The sequence below is a fragment of the Agrilus planipennis genome, unplaced genomic scaffold (assembly GCF_000699045.2).
Source record: "Agrilus planipennis isolate EAB-ADULT unplaced genomic scaffold, Apla_2.0 scaffold37, whole genome shotgun sequence".
In the NCBI taxonomy this organism is placed as follows: Eukaryota; Metazoa; Arthropoda; class Insecta; order Coleoptera; family Buprestidae; genus Agrilus; species Agrilus planipennis.
The window spans coordinates 878,960-898,582 of record NW_020438995.1 but is presented as its reverse complement, the minus strand read 5'-3'; the positions used below and the strand labels follow the sequence as shown (position 1 = coordinate 898,582).

General features: G+C 34.3%; 1 protein-coding gene across 4 annotated transcripts in view; it reads left to right on the top strand.

Moving 5' to 3' along the window:
* LOC108745102 (teneurin-m) overlaps window positions 1-19,623 on the top strand; it is a 286,594-nt gene that overhangs the window by 166,091 nt on the left and 100,880 nt on the right. For all 4 annotated transcript variants that reach the window (XM_025975752.1, XM_025975751.1, XM_025975753.1 and 1 more), the window contains one exon: window positions 8,954-9,175. In XM_025975752.1, the coding sequence (XP_025831537.1) occupies window positions 8,954-9,175 (222 nt within the window). The remainder of the gene's footprint in view (window positions 1-8,953; window positions 9,176-19,623) is intronic.

Sequence of the window (19,623 nt, the reverse complement as noted above, 5' to 3'; positions counted from 1 at the left end):
TAGGTGGAAGTGGGTGTTTGTGGGTGGCGAAAATGTGAAAAAATATATATCTGTCCTTTTCTAACTTATGAGACCTTTTGGAAAGTTCTAAAAATTTCTGAAATGATCCAGAAAACTCCAGAATGTGTGCAACTGTTACAATCGATCTAGAATGTTCTAGAAGGTTCTAATAATTTCTGGAATGATCTAGAATGTTCCAAATTGTGTGCAACTGTTAAAATCGATATGGAATGTTCCAGAAAGTTTTAGATACCATTAAACACGCGATGTATAATAACCCGAGCAACGCCGGGTTTCGCTGCTAGTAAAGTATATATTTTACCATCTAACTGGTTTTGAATTTTATTACAATAAGATACTGAAATATGACAAATTCTTTGAAAATTATTTGTTATTCCTAGCTTTTTATTCTCACATTATTCTCTAAATAATTGTAATACCTCTGCATTCGAAAATTACTTCGAAATCGATTAAGATATATTTTACCATCGTAGGAGAATGAATTAATGAAGTTTTTATGTTAAAAGTAATATTTTAATATGTTACATGTATTTCCAGTAGTTCATTAAACTAGATGATGTCAAAATGAAAAACACTGATAGTTGTAGATATTTTCCCTTCAACTTTATAGAAACTCATTTGCACCTTTAACAAATACGGACCTGTATGGTTCGCTTTTCATTTCTTTTATTTTATTCGCATAAGTGGCAAGTTTTCTTGAGAAAAACAAAAGGCCGCGTCGTGACGCATAAACATCATTCCTGTCGCCAAAAAAGTCCAACGGAACTTATCTAATCGAAAAAGATTCCCTTTTCCAAACCTCGGCCTACAAGTTTTCCCGACGCTTCGGCAAATCTCATGCGAACTATTTGAATTTAAATTGGCAACACTTCGACTCCGACTTGGCTCTACGTTTCCCCGATTCGAGGGATGGCGATGGTGCTGATGGCGGCAGCGTGGCGCGGAGACCCTTGGGAATTGACGTCGAGAGCTTCGCACAACCGACTCCTTCGAGAACGTCCTGACAAAGCCCTAACAGACATCGCAGCCGTAATATTCTCCGCACCCGAATATGAACGATGCTGCTAGGTGTGAAACGCAATGTCACCCCAGGGACGCGGGGATGATTGCCCGACAACGACAACTGAATCATGGCTAGATTAGATGGAACGTCGCGCCGGACCTATTTATTGATTTACTATAAATGATATCAAGAAAACACTTTTCCATACATGTAAACGATTTCTTAAATCAATCATAAACAAACGATTACATTTTCTAGTAATCATACTTTTAAATTGATTTCCTTGTTCAATTTTTTGTATTTTTAAGTATTTAGTGATTACAGATTAATATAATTGTTATTTTGATTACTGTTTGTAAAAAATGCATTAGCTCCTATAACGTTTCACTAGAAACGCGAAGAACATTTTTCTTTTAACAAACGTGCAGTTTTTTGTTGGCCTTTTAATTAGTTAATTAAAACGAGCCTTCATTTATAAAGTGCTAATTCCTGGAAATGCCTTTGTCATAAAAAAGTAAGATAGGCAGAAAAAGAAAAATTTTCTACCTCAGTGAAGGAAAGGTATGAACTGAACATTCTTAATAATATGACTAATAAGTAATGAATAACAAGATTTCAAGTCATAGATATTATTTAGTTAGCTATTGAATGAGTACTGTAGTACCTGAAATTAGATCTTTTATTTTAAAATACCAAGCATGTACAGGGCAACTCAAAATTTGTTGCATATTTATTTTTGAAACAACGAGTGATATAATAATGGGAGTAATCACGCGATGGACATAGTAACAGATAGCACGGAATTTGTCAGATACAATGAGATGGATATGACCCAACAACATCCCGAGATAAAAATGTTCAGTCTCTCAGAGTCTCTAAAAGCGAGACTCGAGTCTCCTTCCCATCGAGTTTCTTTGGTGTCGCTGAGAGAAACTCTCGAGAGACTGTCAAAAAAGCTGTTTAGCGTCTATGAACGAGAGACTCGAATCGCTCATAGAGAGATCCTAATTTCGTATCTAGTCTCTGAACGAGAGACTCGAATCTCTCAATAAGTGGTGTCTCGATAGACATGGTTAATATTTTCTAAGTTCAACATATTTCAGAGATCCCAGTTTTTCTACGAGAGACTCCAGTCTTTCAATTTTTCAGTTTTATTCATTCAGTCTCTTTGTGGGAGAGAGACTGAGAGATCCATAAAAACACCTACGCAATAACTGAGAGACTGTGAAAGACTGTGAGAGACGCTCTCAGAAACGCTGAAAGACTCTGAGAGACTGGGGAGAGATTGAAAATTTTTGTGTAGGAATGGTTCTAACAAGATAGAACCATGATGGAACCACAAGTCGCACAAAACGCTTTGCACGAAAGGCAATTAGAAAAGTGTTTCCGAACCCAGTTATTTCGCGTAGAGATGACATTAATTGACCACCGCGGAGTCGTGACTTGACTCCATCTGATTTTTTCCGATGGGGATGTCTCAAATGTCGAGTTTACGTGGATTCCCTGGATAACCTACGTCAATTTAAGGTCCGAACACTAGCAGAAATCGCAAGAATTGGGCAGGACATATGCCAACGTGGTTTTACGGATTTGATGTCTCGTTTCGAAGAGATAGATTTTCACATTTCATCTCAACATACATTATATGTAAATTTTTTGTTGGTTCAAAATATGTAATCAATTCGGAGTTACACTCACCCCGTATTTAACATATATGTATAAAAGAGCATTAATATTTCGTAGTATCTAGCAATATTCATCTGTAAATATATCGGTTAGCCAATTTTCGTAAACGTTTTTCGCCTTCCATTACTCAATCTGATTGGATAAAACTGCCGTCGCGTCGTATAAAATTCCGGCGGCCAAATGCAAACAAAACAGTTATGGATAAAATAAATTTGTCGTGTCAGGTCTGGGGTGTACATTGATAAAACGTTATTGAAGCTTTGAGGCCCTGTTAGAATAAAAAACAGGGGCAGAGGTGCAATTGGCTTTCGTTGGGCGTCTTCTGAAGCACTATGAGAATCGAGGTATTACAAATCCAATGTTCTCTTCTATCTACTAGTGGCTACTCTTTTACTCCTAGTACCATATAATGTTGGTACTTCTATCATACTGATCGACACTTGAGTGTTCTACCTTATCCAATAGTAGAATATTACCTAAAAGAATGCAAATTTTATGTACACCGTCGTCTTGGTATTTCGACGATTATCAAAGGATTATTACGGAAACTGACCAATTTTTACTGTCGTATATATTATGACGATATATACACTGATGTACAGATTCCAGAAAATGTTAAATTATTTATAAATAGGATGTTCAAAAGAATTACACCTCTAACATCACCATATTCAGAGTTAGTCAAATAAGGACGAAGGACTCTTTAGCTTAAAGTTTGAGGCTTCATTCTCTCATCGTATGATGCATAGATTATACGACGATTTCGGGGTACACTCTATTTAGTGTGATTATTGATAGTGTCAAAGATGTGATTAATATATTTTTTTCCACCAAAAACTCCATTACAACTGAAATAGATAAAAATAACGTAAACAAAAACACAAAGACACCCTGTAGTACAAAAAGTGCAAGCGAGATTTCGCAATTCAAATAAGCAATATAAAATGTCAACAGACGACAATGAGAAAAGAAAATTTATTTTCGTTAATTGACATTAGGTACCCCCAAACATTTTCAATATACCGTACCTAATAATAGGACAAGCATTACTATAACTAATTACAACTATAAAATTATTATAACTAACTACAACTGTAACATTATTATAACTAACTATAACTGTAACTTTTTTATTAGACAATTTCTTGCCGAGTTAGCTTATTTTTTGAGAGAGATTCCTTCGATAGTTGGGTAAAAGTTGAGGATTTTAAAAAATGTATGTTGTCATCATTGCTGACCAAGTTTAGAAGTTGGTGCGATTTATGTTCTATCATTTATCTTTCTGACGTAGAAGAAATACTTCCCTTACGATATAGTTACGTATATTTGTCACACTTACAACCTCCGGTCTCAATGCACACGAGGCTATTTTTGGCTACTCTTAAAACGGGTTACGTACATCATCTTTTCAGACTGTGCTTTTTTTATCCCAGTTATTCTTTAAAATTTTACGCAACATGAATAAGTTAACAAATAATCGTGACAGTAAAAATAAACATTTTTGAATTTGAAATTTTCCGCTTTTATGTATTTGGGAACAATATTAATAGAAAGATACAAAATTAGAGACGTTACGTGTGGTCTACATCATAATCACTGAGTGTTGACAAATTACCTGATATTCAGAATGAGAAACTTAGGTAAATAATTTAATCATTAAATAATGAAATATAATATTGTATTACAAAAATTGCGCTCCTTAAATTAGAAATATATGTACGTATTATTAACCTTGAAAATTATATATTTTATCATTTCTTTCGACGATTCAGTAACCTCGTGGGCATGTTTCGTTGTTGTTACTACAGTCACCTTTCATAGCTTAATGGTCAAAGCATTGATACGTAAAGCCAAAGGTCCTCGGTTCGAATCCCAGCGTGGGTGTGACAACAATTTTTCCCCGTTAGTTTTAGATATCCTGTAGAGGGTTGAATATTAATTCACATTAATGTTTAAAAAAATTAATGAAAGGCGGTGCGTATGCTCCGGAGAAGACTTTCTACTACTGCCTCATCGTAAACTAAGTGACAAGCTCCGTTTCTTTCGCTCGAGCGATCTAATGCTGTACAATTCAGCCTCGGGGGGCTAAGTCATAGGAATTAGTCAGTTTAAATTGTACCTATATCATCATATGGCTATGCTGGTTGTGGGACTAATTTTATAGAATTTATTTTGGTACATGTTTAACCGACAAGGTACTCATATATATATTTTTTGTGTTAATGCACTACTGCATTTCTCTATGTTGCAAAATGCATGTAGTCTAGAGTGAAACTTTCAAGCGAAAAATATGTAATAAGTGCCCAACTTTATAACGTTATACGGAAAGAATCTTGAATAATAAGTTTATGAAAGATCATCTTGAAAAGTATTTCTGGTGGAGTTCGTTGATGAAATTATGCAGTTGATGTCGTTGGTTTTGCGGAAACTTCGTTTCGCATTTACATTTCCTTCCAAATTTCGTAATGTACAACTTCCCAGTTCCCTTCGAGGGAAAAGGTATCGGGAAGCCGCTTGTGTCAGTTATTAAAAGTAATAAATCCACCCTTGTCGCAGCAAGAAACATAAATCTTTGATTTCCGGTCGTAGTAAGAAAGGGAAGCTAGCGCAAACGAATCACAAGCCCAACGAGTCCTCCGATCGATTCCAGAAAGGATGGCAACAAAAATGACTATTAGCTCTATCTGTACGAACCTATTTTGAGCTTCTTTAATCCGAACAACATTGATTGTGGCCGACTAATCGTAGGAAGTATTTGCCTTCTGTCGAATAAATTCTTCATTAAAGGTGTGTACGGGATTTATTAGAATTAATTTCTTACCGATTGTATTTCTTCAGGCTTATCTTGACAGGCGGCTATATCCCACATTCCCAGCGAATAAATGATGAACTGAATATCTTTAGATAGAAATGTAACATTACAATAATATATAAAGTGTCAGTAATGAGGAATCAATTTATATTAAGGACAGGTACAAGAAAAATAACCTCCACACATCTCAAAAATATTGTCTTTTATGCAGGGTACTTCGTTCAGAAGTTATGATAAGGAACTAGTGGTGAGCAAAGCAAGAGCAATACCAAGACTTAGACAGTCTTGGTCTTGGATTAGCATATTCGGTCATGATCTTCCCTAGACAAAAATTTTCAGTATCTCCAGTCTCTTATAGTCTTTCAGCGTCTGTGAGAGCGTCTCTCACAGTCTCTCAGTTATTGATGTTTTTATGGATCTCTCACAGTCTCTGTATGAGAGACTTGAATGATAAAATTGTTAATTCAGAGATTCGAGTCTCTCACAGAGAGACTGAATGAACTCTGAAATATGTTGAACTTAGAAAATATTAACCATGTCTATCGAGACACCACTTATTGAGAGATTCGAGTCTCTCGTTCAGAGACTGGATACGAAATGAGGATCTCTCTATGAGCGATTCGAGTCTCTCGTTCATAGACGCTAAACAGCTTTTTTGACAGTCTCTCGACAGTCTCTCTCAGTGATACCAGAGAGACTCGATGAGAGATGCAGACTCGAGTCTCACTTTCAGAGTCCTGTGAATAGTCTTCAGGTAAGTCCATACCTTGCTTAACGAAGGTATACCACTTGTAAACCAAGATTCCCCGTAAACGGATGACGTCACTTCCAGTATGGTTAGAACTGATTTTTCTTGCTTGGTAAGGAACTTTATAACAGCGGGGTACACGATTTTCTCCATATGTCACAATTTATTCCCGATTGACTTGTTTCGTCTACGATAGCTCACAGGCTATTGATTTAATTACGATAAAACTTGGTATTTATACTAATAATGAGTTGCTTAATTAGTCGAGACTGGAGTAAGTACCCTAACTAATGACTTACTTACCTATTCCGCGAACCTAAAAACGCACCCTCGTACACAATATGAAATTGTATTAAGTGTAATAGTTACGGTAGTCTTGGGAAAAGTAAGGAACTTCTTACTTGAATCCCGTGGAGATTTTAAATTAATTGTCGGATTTGTTCAAAAAATCTCCATCTCGGTCCGTTTTACCAACTTTGTAAAGAATACCACAATTCTCATTCGATTTGGTCTTCCGGGACATTCACAGACGAATTCGTTTCCATTTGTGCGTTCTCGTTTTAATATTATGCAGCTTAAATAAAGGTAATTCAATTAAGAAAACTAAGTTGAGAAAAAGTCGTTTGCACGGCAAAGGCGCTCAGCGTTTGGTTGGCTCACAATTTACAGTTTTCATTTTACTCCTTCTGAAATTTTAATATTCCTCACTGAAGGACTCTAATGCTATTAATACAGAAATTAGGAAATTAAACCAGGGCTTTGGTGCTCGACGAGAGGTTGTTTACAGTAGCAGCTGCTGTGAAAATATTTGCCCAAGCGCAACTTTAAGTTTTTAATTGCACTTACCATGTAGCAAGTTGCCGGCCGCCAACCAGACCTCTTTCCGAATAATGGATTTTCGAGGAATATTTTTCCCGGCAGCGACGCCAGGTGCCATTAATACCTTCTTATTCTTCCCACTGTTCCTGGAAACTATTTTCTTTAATCCACCTTTCAACTAACTTTTCTTTCTATCTACTTTAAATGGAAATCTCAAACTTTTTTCTATTTTATAAATTACGAACCCACTTTTTCTGAAAACAGCCTACACTAGATTTAATATTGGAAAATATTTCGGGATTAGTAAGTTTAAGAAACTAAAAACTAGAAAATAGAAAGAATATTGATACTGAAATAGACGATAGCGTGCCTACCCCACTCACAATTATTGGCGTTATTTTTTATCATTTTTGTACACCATACATAAAACTTATAATAATTTCCATCTAATCGTAAATAAGGATTGCACTATAATGAAACTGCCAGAAACTACATTGTCGATTTTTTGTCCTTGCCACACAAGCTACCCTGTTTATGTCCGAAATATTTACCTTCTTATCTATGTTATGTACCACATTAAAGTACGATCTAATTAGGAATTAAGAATGATATCACATACTTTTTATTCATACAAATTATTACAACGCTTTTAACCTATTCGTTCGATGTCATAACTCACAATTTACTATATAAATAACTAACGTGATTTTTTAACAAATTAAATGAAGAATTTCCACCAAGAAAGTGCCAATTCCATTTTACTTGCAAACAATGGAAGTGATGAAGTATCTATGTTTGCGAAATGAAAAAAAAAACGTTTCCTAGGTTACAATAAAAATTAATTTCTTAAGTAACAGCATCAACTTTAGATAAATAAATAAGATGAACGTTTTGCCGTAGATAATTAAGCACTGTTTCTTTTTATTGACTTTTTGTGATACACTACATTTTCTTAATACTTATTAGCCTTTGCAAAGCTCCAGGCGGGTAGGCGAGGCCCTTGTCTTTGTAGAATTAATTTTAATTAGTAAATAAATTTAGTGTTTTAAAATTGTTTACCTATAGGAAAACAACAAAAATTAATAAACACAACAACAAAAATTAATAAACACAAAGATAACAAATAATCTATCATGAAAAACTAAGGTGTATTAACGCCTTAAAAGAATCAAGGATTCAAAAATGATGCTTGCGACTATTTTAAGACTCAGAAATTCAAATAAACAGTACACGGAAGAAATGAAATTTACCTAAATATTAAAGCGATATTTACACAATTCATCCCACTAGTCCGTTGCTTCGTAAATGAAAATAATAAAAATTACAATTTGGACCCGAATATGTAAAAATAAAATCCAGCAGAAATAAATTTACTAGGTACTTTAGTTAATATTGCAAATTTAATTGTGATAATTAAGAAAAACGTCAAAATTGAGATTATTACAGGTTACCTAGTAAATTCTACTATTTCTACGGTAAATTTACAATCGAAAATCGTAATTCTTGCGTTGTCATAAAAATTTAGTTTTCTGCGTGTACTAACTTCAGTCAAAATATGAAGACATATTTAGCGGATTCGCACAAAGAACTCGTCGAGACTTTTAAGTGTGTATTGGCCTTTTAGACCCTCTCCAGTTGCTAATCTCTTTGTCCTTTCACACTCGAACGCCCCCCCGTTGCGAATAGGTAGGTGCTTACGTACATATTGGCACCGATTTTTTCCCATAATTGGACTCTTTATTCGCGCTTACCCTTCGTGCACTTGCCTTCTGTTTTACATAATCGCTCCTCATCACCCCAGCTAGTCCGAATGTGGCATTGCACATTGCCAGACAAGGAACTCCATGTATCTGTTTTGTTTCAGGCAAGGGGCGATTGTACCCCGCATACAGCGTCAGTGGCTCAGAGAGCGAAGAATGTCCATCGCCAGCTAGGCGTTTCGGCTCACAGCACACGTACCAGCACCCCCTGTACCAACAGCCCCAGGGCTTAAGCGACACCCCCACCTCAGAAAACGCATCCGACGCCACTCTCACCGATTCTGAACTTGCCCTTGCCAGGGATTCTACACTTTTAGTTCATAACGGTAAGTTAAAACAGAACGTTACATTCATTGTTCCTTGCGGAACATCCGCACCAGTGATTATGTTCCGTCACGTGACTCTGCCTTTTTGTTGCAAATTTTTATAACGAATAGTAGAAGTGATAGTGAGAAATACTGTTTTTCAACTGACCGAGGATATTAAATTAATACGACTATAAAAAAAGGCTTTACTTCTAATACAAAATCTCCAAAAATCCCTCATTGAGTAGCGGTTACTAATACCTTCACATGTTCGTGACTAAGAATAATTCCTATGTGAGAAATGAGTAAGTTTTTATCAATAATTTTATGAAACTTATTCTACATTCAGAGGATAGAATTGATTAATTACAAGGATTGGAATGATTTATTGAAATTTTATGAAACGTTAAGGGGAGTTGTGGATTGATGTAGAACCCTGTTATTTCACAAGGACAATTTTCGCTTTTAATAACGTATTTATTGAATAATTTCCTGAAGTAGGTATTTAGTAAAAGTAGCACAAAAAATTAACCTGCTTTGTATCAGAACTTCAAATAAATACTAGTTAAAAAATAATTAGGGTATTTCTGAAATTAAAATAAAAATACGTTTTAGAGTAAATAGCCAATGTTTGAACCAGTTGTTCAATAACTTTCTCTACATATCGTATATTTAATTTTAAAGCAACTTTTGATAAGCTTTCTGTTAGTGATGTTAAATCACTATTACATATTTACCCCAGGTTACAAAAAAAGGAATAGACAGTCTTTAGAATATATGCACCCCCATTACAAAAGTTTTATAAGCAATATAGAAGCCATTAAAGTTACATTTGTAGAAATTTGTTTTTTGCTACTCCATTAAAGCTAAACATTCGATTAGTTGCAGTTCTGAAACTTTCTTATAAAAATAGCAATAACCCTAGATACTTGAGTAAATGCAGAAATTATAATTAAATGATGGATATATATTTTATAAACAATTAAGCTAAATGTATTAAATATTGTCCTTACAGTTGTAATTAATAAATTAAAAACGCAATACCTATACAAATATAAACAGTACAATTATGTCCTGCGCCTCCACCATTTTTAAAATTATATCCAAGGCATTATAATAATATTGAATCTAGCTATGTACTTAATGTAAATCTGTCTTTCAACATCAAGGAGTATTAATAAGGATTTTATTGACAGGTTTTAATGACCTCTTACCACTGAACATTTACAATAAATACAAAATAATTCATATAGCTCAAAAACAATTTACACAATACTGTATCTATAGTACATATCATTCAGCATCTGCATAAGAACATATTCATTGTCTACGTCAAAAATAGCAGGAATATTACATTTTTTTATGTTCTGGTATGAAACGTTATTTATTTAGTAAGCCAAAGTCAAATAATTTAACGTTACCATAATCTAAAGATACTCCTTAGGATAGATAGAGTCACTGCTTTGGTCGATCCTAAAATGCCGGCGTTTTTTGCAGGCGATCAAAAATCGATTTTAATGTGCCCTGACCTTCTATATACGAGAACGGTTTAATGAATTTGTACTGTAACTTCACGGTGATTTCTCGTTAGTATTTTACTTCAATGTATCATCATGAAAGGGTCGTCTATCCCATTCCTCTTAGTTTAGTTAGGTTTAGGAAGTTAACAGTGTATTAGTGAATTAATTATTGAATTAATTTTACCCACTACAAATATTCTCAACTTAATGAGGAAAAATTGATGCTGCTGACACTCCCTTGCCGGGAATCGAACCCGAGTCCCAAAAATTAATTCGCTAATACTTTGAATTAACGCCACAAAAATTCAAAGGATCTCACTAATAATGAAGTTAACAGTGTAAATAACAGAAAGAGATTTATAAAACACAAAAGAAATATATTTATTTTTAGAATTTCTTTCCGTATCTAAGCTACTCACTGGATAATTCCTGACAAGCGTCTCGTTTTCTCTTTTTTATGAAGAGATATAACAGTTATGCTTTCGTAACTGCCATTAAATTATCTTTTCGTGCGTAGTCTGCAAAAAGCTGTGTTCTTTTGTTCGTTATAACAAGCTCTAAATTACGCTTAAATAGACGTAAGCCTCAGGTGAGAAAGTTGAACTCTTAAAACGGCACCAACCTGAATTTCCACGTACGCTAATAATAACAAATTTCGTTGGGTGCGCAATTTGACATGTGCTTTACGGACCGGCAATACCTTCTTCTTCACGTCCTTCTCTACCTTCTTCTTTCCTTCCCAATTTCTGGAGTTATCGCAAGTTCGTGCCTTCATGTGTTAGACGTGGACCAAAAGCTTGAAAATTACCTCCACCTTGCCACCTCTTATTCCAAAGCTCGCGCTTATAATACTTCACTCGCTGGTTGTTACAATTTTCGCTTAAATTTTCCGATACAGAACGTTTTCCTGTACACATACAACAGTTTGGCTTAATGCGTAAGGTCCGACTGGTATTTTCAACAAAATAAATTATCTGTCCGAATTACTGGTTGCTTCAGGAGGTTTGTTCGAGCCAGCCATAGCCGCAAGGGATTAACTGAAATCGTTCATCTAAATTTTGGCTGGATCGTATTTTATCTGAGGAGGCAATTAAAACTATTCGTGTAATCTCCGACACATAACAGAAAATGATTATAACCGCATCTAAATATACTTAAAGAAAACTTATAGTTTCTTTTTTAAATAGAACTGAATGTTAATTTCCACAAAACTATTGTATTAAAACACTTAACAATTGTTTTGCCGTATACAGTTGTTATTAATGAGGGTAGTTTAATAAACAGATTTTGTGAGGGTGAATTATTTATATGTAACTGATCGTTTGAAAGTATTTACTAATTATCATTGTTACAAAAAGAAAGAGTTTATAACTTTTAGGTTCTTATGATGCAAGATTTCATATTCGTCATTGTCTTTATTAATGAACGTTAGTGATGTGCAAAATAGTCCTTATCACGTAAAGCGACTGCTCAGGCAATAAAACATTCAAAAGATTTATAAGCTTATTTTGTCGAATGACAGACATCTACACTAAACAAGAGGACGGTCCAAACTTTATTAGTGAGTCTGTCTGTCCAGCTGCGATTCGAACCTCCGTTTAGGTTTCGATAAAAGAGAAGGTACAAGTGGTTAGATAACAGAATACAAAACGTGTTTCGTTTGAATGATGCCTTAATATTGTAATTTCTGGTAGGGCGGTCACTTTTTGGCAGTTTTATTGCTGGAGCCGCCACTTTACGTGATACGCAATATAGGCGCAGGTAACGAACACTGCTGGTACTTTATAATATTTGTGCATCTTTCTCTCTATTTAAACAATTTGTAGAGTTTGTTTCTCTCTGTCATTACTACAGTACCGATTGTCAAAAATTGTGCAGAGTTCTTCATATTTTACACCATACCGAGCGGCATGGCCTAGAGGTTTAGACCAATGCTTAATATTCGGGAGGACGCCGGTTCGATTCCGGGTCCGTCTGCCTTGATCCGAGTTTTTCTGTGGTTTCCTTGGATCACTTAGGCATATGCTGGGCCAGTAATATTCCACAGATAATCTTTTATTTTCTTCTGTCTTCATTTCATCCGTCTCATCTTTCTCACCCGAACCACCACCCACCCATTCCCACGATTCACAAAAGTTTTTTTCCATACTGATAACCTGCAGGACTATGACAGCTTGTTAATTTGCCGTTTTACTTTAACCAATTCTCTTTAATTTAGAGAAAACCCCATTTTGTGGTACTAAATTCCTAAAACAAGATCAAGAACAACATTAGATCAGCCAGTAAATTTAAGTACTATTATTTATATGTACAAGACCCTATAATGTTTTATAATTCTTAAATCTGGTCTCCACATTATTTAACCATGATAATGAAATTGGAAGCGGTTCAGCATAAGTTTTTTAGATTCTTATCTTACAAAATTGGCAAACCCTTGTCTTTCTTTGATCATGATTACGTTAATATTGCTAAGATTGCTGGTTTATCTTCTGTAAAGTCACTTCATGATTGTTATGATTTGTTATTTATGAAGAGAATTTTCAATATACTTAGTGACACAGATAGAGTCACTAATCCGCTGTTAAATATTTTTAAAACCAAAGATGATGTTTATAAATTAAGATCAGTACGTACCTTTATTGATTCAAGAAAATAAAAAATAAAATAAAAGTAATTTAAATCCAATAAAGACAAAAATTTTGTTCCTGTCCTCTTTGAAAATAGGTTCATGAATATCATAGGCGTATATAATTCATCTAAATTTTTCCCCAGTTGATTTTTTTGCCACTATAAGCCACCCCTTCATAAAGTTATAACATTACCAACAAGTTATCACAATTTAACGGTAACATATGTTCTATATTGGAAATAATCCAGCAGAGCTCGTTAACTTGTCAAACAAAGAATATCCACCTCAAAATATGAAGTCTATAACTTTTCCGAAGAACGATATAAAAAGTAACAACAAAAATCAGTTGATCCATCTATTTACACGTGCTGTGAACTGATTATATCAAACACAAACGGTTCTATTTGTCAAAGGAATTATCTGATGTACAGAACTCTTGCACGCAATTCTTTAACTTCTTAAAATTGCTGACGAATTTTGAAAATGACGTCGTAGACAATTTAACTTCATTGTTCATAAGGTAAAGCATTAAATTACTGCCTGTGGCTTGCTGATGAAACGTAAGAAGATCGAAATCGTACTTCATGTCTAGTAGTTTCTAGAGGACCAGAAAACATGGGCGGTGTTGTAGAGTAGAACATCAAAAAGCTCAAAGCTCAAAGCTCAGCGCTAGAACACAACACCTTTCAGTTAACAACGTTTCCTTCTTCAGGAACTGAAAAGAACTAAAGACTAAAGGTGTTTACCTTAATAAACATTATTATAAACCGCGATTAAATTATTNAGATGATGTTTATAAATTAAGATCAGTACGTACCTTTATTGATTCAAGAAAATAAATAAATAAAATAAATAAAAACAAGAAAAAAAACAAATTTGGTTTTCAGTAGGTACATGTTTGCTGTCATTTTACTTGTCAAAAGCTCTTGCGTTCGTATCCTTTTAAACGAAAGAAAAAGTAACAATAAACGCTATAGCGTCGTCGCGTCGCATCGCTGAGCTTTCCATCTCTATGAGAATTTCTTCCTTTGCGTTACTACAGCCGAAGTACCCAGTCACTTGAATACGTTTACATATCAAAGAACAAACGAACGGAACGGAACGGGATCGTGCTCGGTCGTATATTATCCTAATAGAACTTGTATGCAAATAGTGCGTTATACATACTACTATCTATCCCCCAGTCGTTTTAGACATTAGGTATAAACTCCATCAGAGCAAATGAAGTCGTAATCTCCTTTTGGGAAGTTTCCCTCCGCAGCAATAAAACTAATAGGTTGGTGTATTATCCAATTCAGCCAAATGCGTCCGATTATGGGGCTCAATATAGCGGGCAATATCACATTTGTAGGACCTACTTTGGCTAATAACTAACGCCGATAATCCACCGACGTACAAATAACAGACGTGAAACGGTCAAAGGAAAAGGGGACCGCAGTGATTCAATGAAAAATTTTAATTTATAGGTTCACGGGAATTGGCAATCAACCATTTTGGTTACAGACTTATTTGTATTATAGTAATTTCATTAATGACTTAATTCTATTTACCTACCACAGGAAACCCTCAAAGAGGGTAGAACCTTAGGAAAAAAGCTTTACTATTAATAATGCCATTCATAAAAACGTATTTTGTTGATTGGTAAATTAAATTAAAGAAGCAGTTCCTTCACCTAAAGAATTCACAGTGTGATGAAATGATCATATGCTACACCCACCATATTCTCCAGACCTGCCACCATCGGATTATTATTTGTTCCGGTCACTCCAAAATTTTATAGACGGTAAAACCTTCACCTCAAATGAGGAGGTCAAAAACCTCCTCGATCAGTTTTTTGCCAGCAAAGACCAAAAATTTTATGAGCGTGGAATTATGCTACTACCAGAAAGATGGCAAAAGGTGTTGGACCAGAACGGTCAATATATAATTTAATAAAGTATTTGTTTATTATACGAAAACTGTCTTTCATTTCCACAAAAAAAAAAACGAAATGACTTTCCGAACAACCCTATAGTTATAACAAACTATTTACTAAATTTCGCGTTTTGTAGTTTATTCGTGTGCCTGTTATAAACCCGGAATCAGTTCCCGTTATGGAAATAGGTCGGTTGAAATTTTGCTCAAACTACTTTTTACAATGAATCTTGGGAACAGTCATAAAACAATATCGCTAACTTACAAACAATCCCCCTGTGGTCAAATTGCCTGCATGTTCTTTCTGATCAAAAGTTGTAATGGACGTATGACTGACGGGACAGCATTTCAGGTGCTTTAGATATGTAGAAAGGTTCTATATAAAAGTTGTTGTCATTTATCCCACCAATTATACATTAGATAGACTGAATATCGTGTGCTATTTTAATTCATAACTCAGAAACATTTTATTTTTTGACCTCGTGCCCTTGAAAACTTTTAATCGTAAGGTAATAAACAACAACATCCTCCAATATTTCAGCCAATTTTACCGAAGCCGATATTCCATAAGGGTTGAGCGTAAAATCCATAGAATACTATTAACGAAAAACCCCAAATATATATCCCATTATATTCCAAATTATTCTGAAAATGAAACTAAAGATTAGTGAAATTATCTTTATCTACATTTAAAAGCTTTTCTAGTTTCTATTTGTTTCAGCATATTAAGCGTTTACTTTTCTTTTCAGCATGTTATTATAATTCAATATTATGTTTATCTACATTGTGTTTATTTTCAATACATTGTGCTAGAACATAACCTTTTATATTCATTGATGTCTTTTATATGTTCTTTTAATTAACGGGTAGCTAATTTACTGCCGATCTGGCATAGATAAAAGCATTCCGATCTAAACAATTGATTTTATAAACACTACTTTTATTTACAAAAGAACAGAGGGTTGTGTTTGTCTATTACTTATTAACAGCTTTTCTGAAGTATATTTATTAACAATAATAGTGTTTTGACCTCAATTTTAACATTTAAATCTAAAGATCTAAACAATTATTATCATTACCCATGTTTTACAACAGTAAATAGATAGATAATCAGTTGTATTGTAGGTAACTGATTACTGTTATTTCCTCATCCTTCCTCTTTTCTCCTCCAGATGATATTCTACCTCCCCTAGACAAAACATTTCAGTCTCTCTCCAGTCTCTCAGAGTCTTTCAGCGTTTCTGAGAGCGTCTCTCACAGTTTTTCACAGTCTCTCAGTTATTGCCTAGGTGTTTTTTATGGATCTCTCACAGTCTCTGTATGAGAGACTCGAACGATAAAATTGTTAATTCAGAGATTCGAGTCTCTCACAGAGAGACTAAATGAATAAAACTAAAAAATTGAGAGACTCGAGTCTCTCGTAGAAAGACTGGGATCTCTAAAATATGTTGAACTTAGAAAATTTTAAACATGTCTATCGAGACACCACTTACTGAGAGATTCGAGTCTCTCGTTCAGAGACTGGACGCAGAAATGAGGATCTCTCTATGAGCGACTCGAGTCTCTGTTCAGAGACGCTAAACAGTTTTTTTGAAAGTCTCCCGACAGTCTCTCTCAGCAACACCAGAGAGACTCGATGAGAAACGGAAACTCGAGTCTCGCTTTCAGAGACTCTGAGAAACTGAACATTTTTATCTCGGGTCCTATCAAAACAAAATATTCATCCTTCCATATTTATATCTCGTCACTAAATAGAATATTTTCTAAATTGAACATAAAAATGGGCACCAATAAGCATGAACTAATTTGTGATGTCTTTCTAAAACTTTGTAGAAATTAAAGTATCTTTGGTAATAACTCCTTTTTCATATCGTGACTCTGTAAAAATGGAATGATTGCAGCAGAAATACGAAAAACAGAAATAAATTGTTCAGACGGTGATCATTGAATGTGCAAAAGCTTCTTTTAAAGGACGATCTCCGTAAGATAACAGTACGATCCATCTTCTAACGTCAAATTTATCATTTCATGTAAAGCTTTTATGGATACGATCCATTGGAATTTTTATCGACATCTATAAATTTTATGGTGAAATTTTGTATCATGTAGTTGTAAGTGAATCGAGCCGGAAAACTCGGCCATTAACACAACCATTTAGGGACGTTCGTTTCGTTTTCAATTTCACTTTCAGGAAAGTTACAGACTCTAAATCACCGAAAGCAAAAGATTACGAAAGTTATTTTTACGAAAAAAAAAAAAGGCAATTGTGACTTCGATTTTAATCTAACTCTTTTTACTGACTTATACCAAGGTTTTTATTCCAAATTTTCAAACACCACCATTACTACATAATCTACACCACTGAAAAATTAATTAATGGTTTATAAAATATTGAAAGCGAATGTACTACCGTATTTTTTAGATAGTACGATAAGTAATTATAAAAAGAAATTCAGAGTTAATTTTCGAAGTAAATTAATGCTATTTATAGTACATTATTCGTTGTGAAACGTCTTTATAATAACGAATTATATTACGAATGCCAAGTAAAAAATCAGTAACTGTCTAAATTAAGTCTATACTATATATTACATTCAACTTTGGAAAACAGATCTTGTGAAAGAAGAAGCTTATCTAATTAACTCGTTAGTTAGGTTGATATTTTTTATGCGAGAGAGGAAACATGAGGAGAATTTCGGAGCTATGTACATTGTGCAAGTTACAAACGGGAACCTGTAAGCTCATTTTGGGAGTGTCTAGGAACACTGTAAAACATATATGTGAGGAACAGAGTTAGGAGTGAACTGTATTAGAATAACCAACAGCATAACGACGTGTATATATATGTGTGAGGTGGATAGAATGAGTAATGACAGGTGGCCCAAAGTATGTCTATTAGAACAAAAAAGATCAATATTCTAAATGGCAATCCTTAAAGGAATTAATTGATTTCCGAAATAAACGCAAAAAGGCGTTATAGAGAAATGAGTATAGGACATATTCAAATAAAGAGGCACAAGTAAAGAAACCTATACAAGAATGTACAGGATATGTTATTGGAAAAATCGGACGACAGGACATTTAATGAGTTATAGAGTTTTCGACTTAGGGAGAATTTTGACTTAGGCAGATTTTGATTCGACTTGTAGAGGTCAAGATTTATTCCTATTCTATACTCCTAGATTGTTTTCTAAGAAGCAATGTCACAAATTACATTGTCGGCAAATCCTTAAAGTCGATAACTTAGTTTTCTTCAAACTATAGATGTACTTATTACATTCAANCTTAGGGAGAATTTTGACTTAGGCAGATTTTGATTCGACTTGTAGAGGTCAAGATTTATTCCTATTCTATACTCCTAGATTGTTTTCTAAGAAGCAATGTCACAAATTACATTGTCGGCAAATCCTTAAAGTCGATAACTTAGTTTTCTTCAAACTATATACGTAATAAGTTTCAAATTATCGAGTTGTAAAGGTTGTAAAATAAAACATTACTATGTTCGAGAAACAGAGGTCCAATTTAATTTTTCGAATTATAGAGGGAAAATATGTACCAAAATGGCTTGCAGGGACTGACTGATTATTTCGACTAGGGTTGAGATTTCGAGTAATGGAGGTTTTGGGGCTTGAAGGGAAGAGAACAAAACAATTTTTCGAGTTTTAGAGGTTTTCAACTTATCCAGGTTCTACTTAAAGACGTTCCACTTTCTCTGCGTTCAATACGAGTTAAATACCGAGAATTCATCCCCCCTACTAATGGAATGCCTTAATTATTAAACATAAAATGATTTAAATGGTCATAAGTAACATATAAAATTTAGTATAAATCTGTATCTTTTGATAATCAAAGCATTCCGATCTAAACAATTGATTTTATAAACACTACTTTTATTTACAAAAGAACAGAGGGTTGTGTTTGTCTATTACTTATTAACAGCTTTTCTGAAGTATATTTATTAACAATAATAGTGTTTTGACCTCAATTTTAACATTTAAATCTAAAGATCTAAACAATTATTATCATTACCCATGTTTTACAACAGTAAATAGATAGATAATCAGTTGTATTGTAGGTAACTGATTACTGTTATTTCCTCATCCTTCCTCTTTTCTCCTCCAGATGATATTCTACCTCCCCTAGACAAAACATTTCAGTCTCTCTCCAGTCTCTCAGAGTCTTTCAGCGTTTCTGAGAGCGTCTCTCACAGTTTTTCACAGTCTCTCAGTTATTGCCTAGGTGTTTTTTATGGATCTCTCACAGTCTCTGTATGAGAGACTCGAACGATAAAATTGTTAATTCAGAGATTCGAGTCTCTCACAGAGAGACTAAATGAATAAAACTGAAAAATTGAGAGACTCGAGTCTCTCGTAGAAAGACTGGGATCTCTGAAATATGTTGAACTT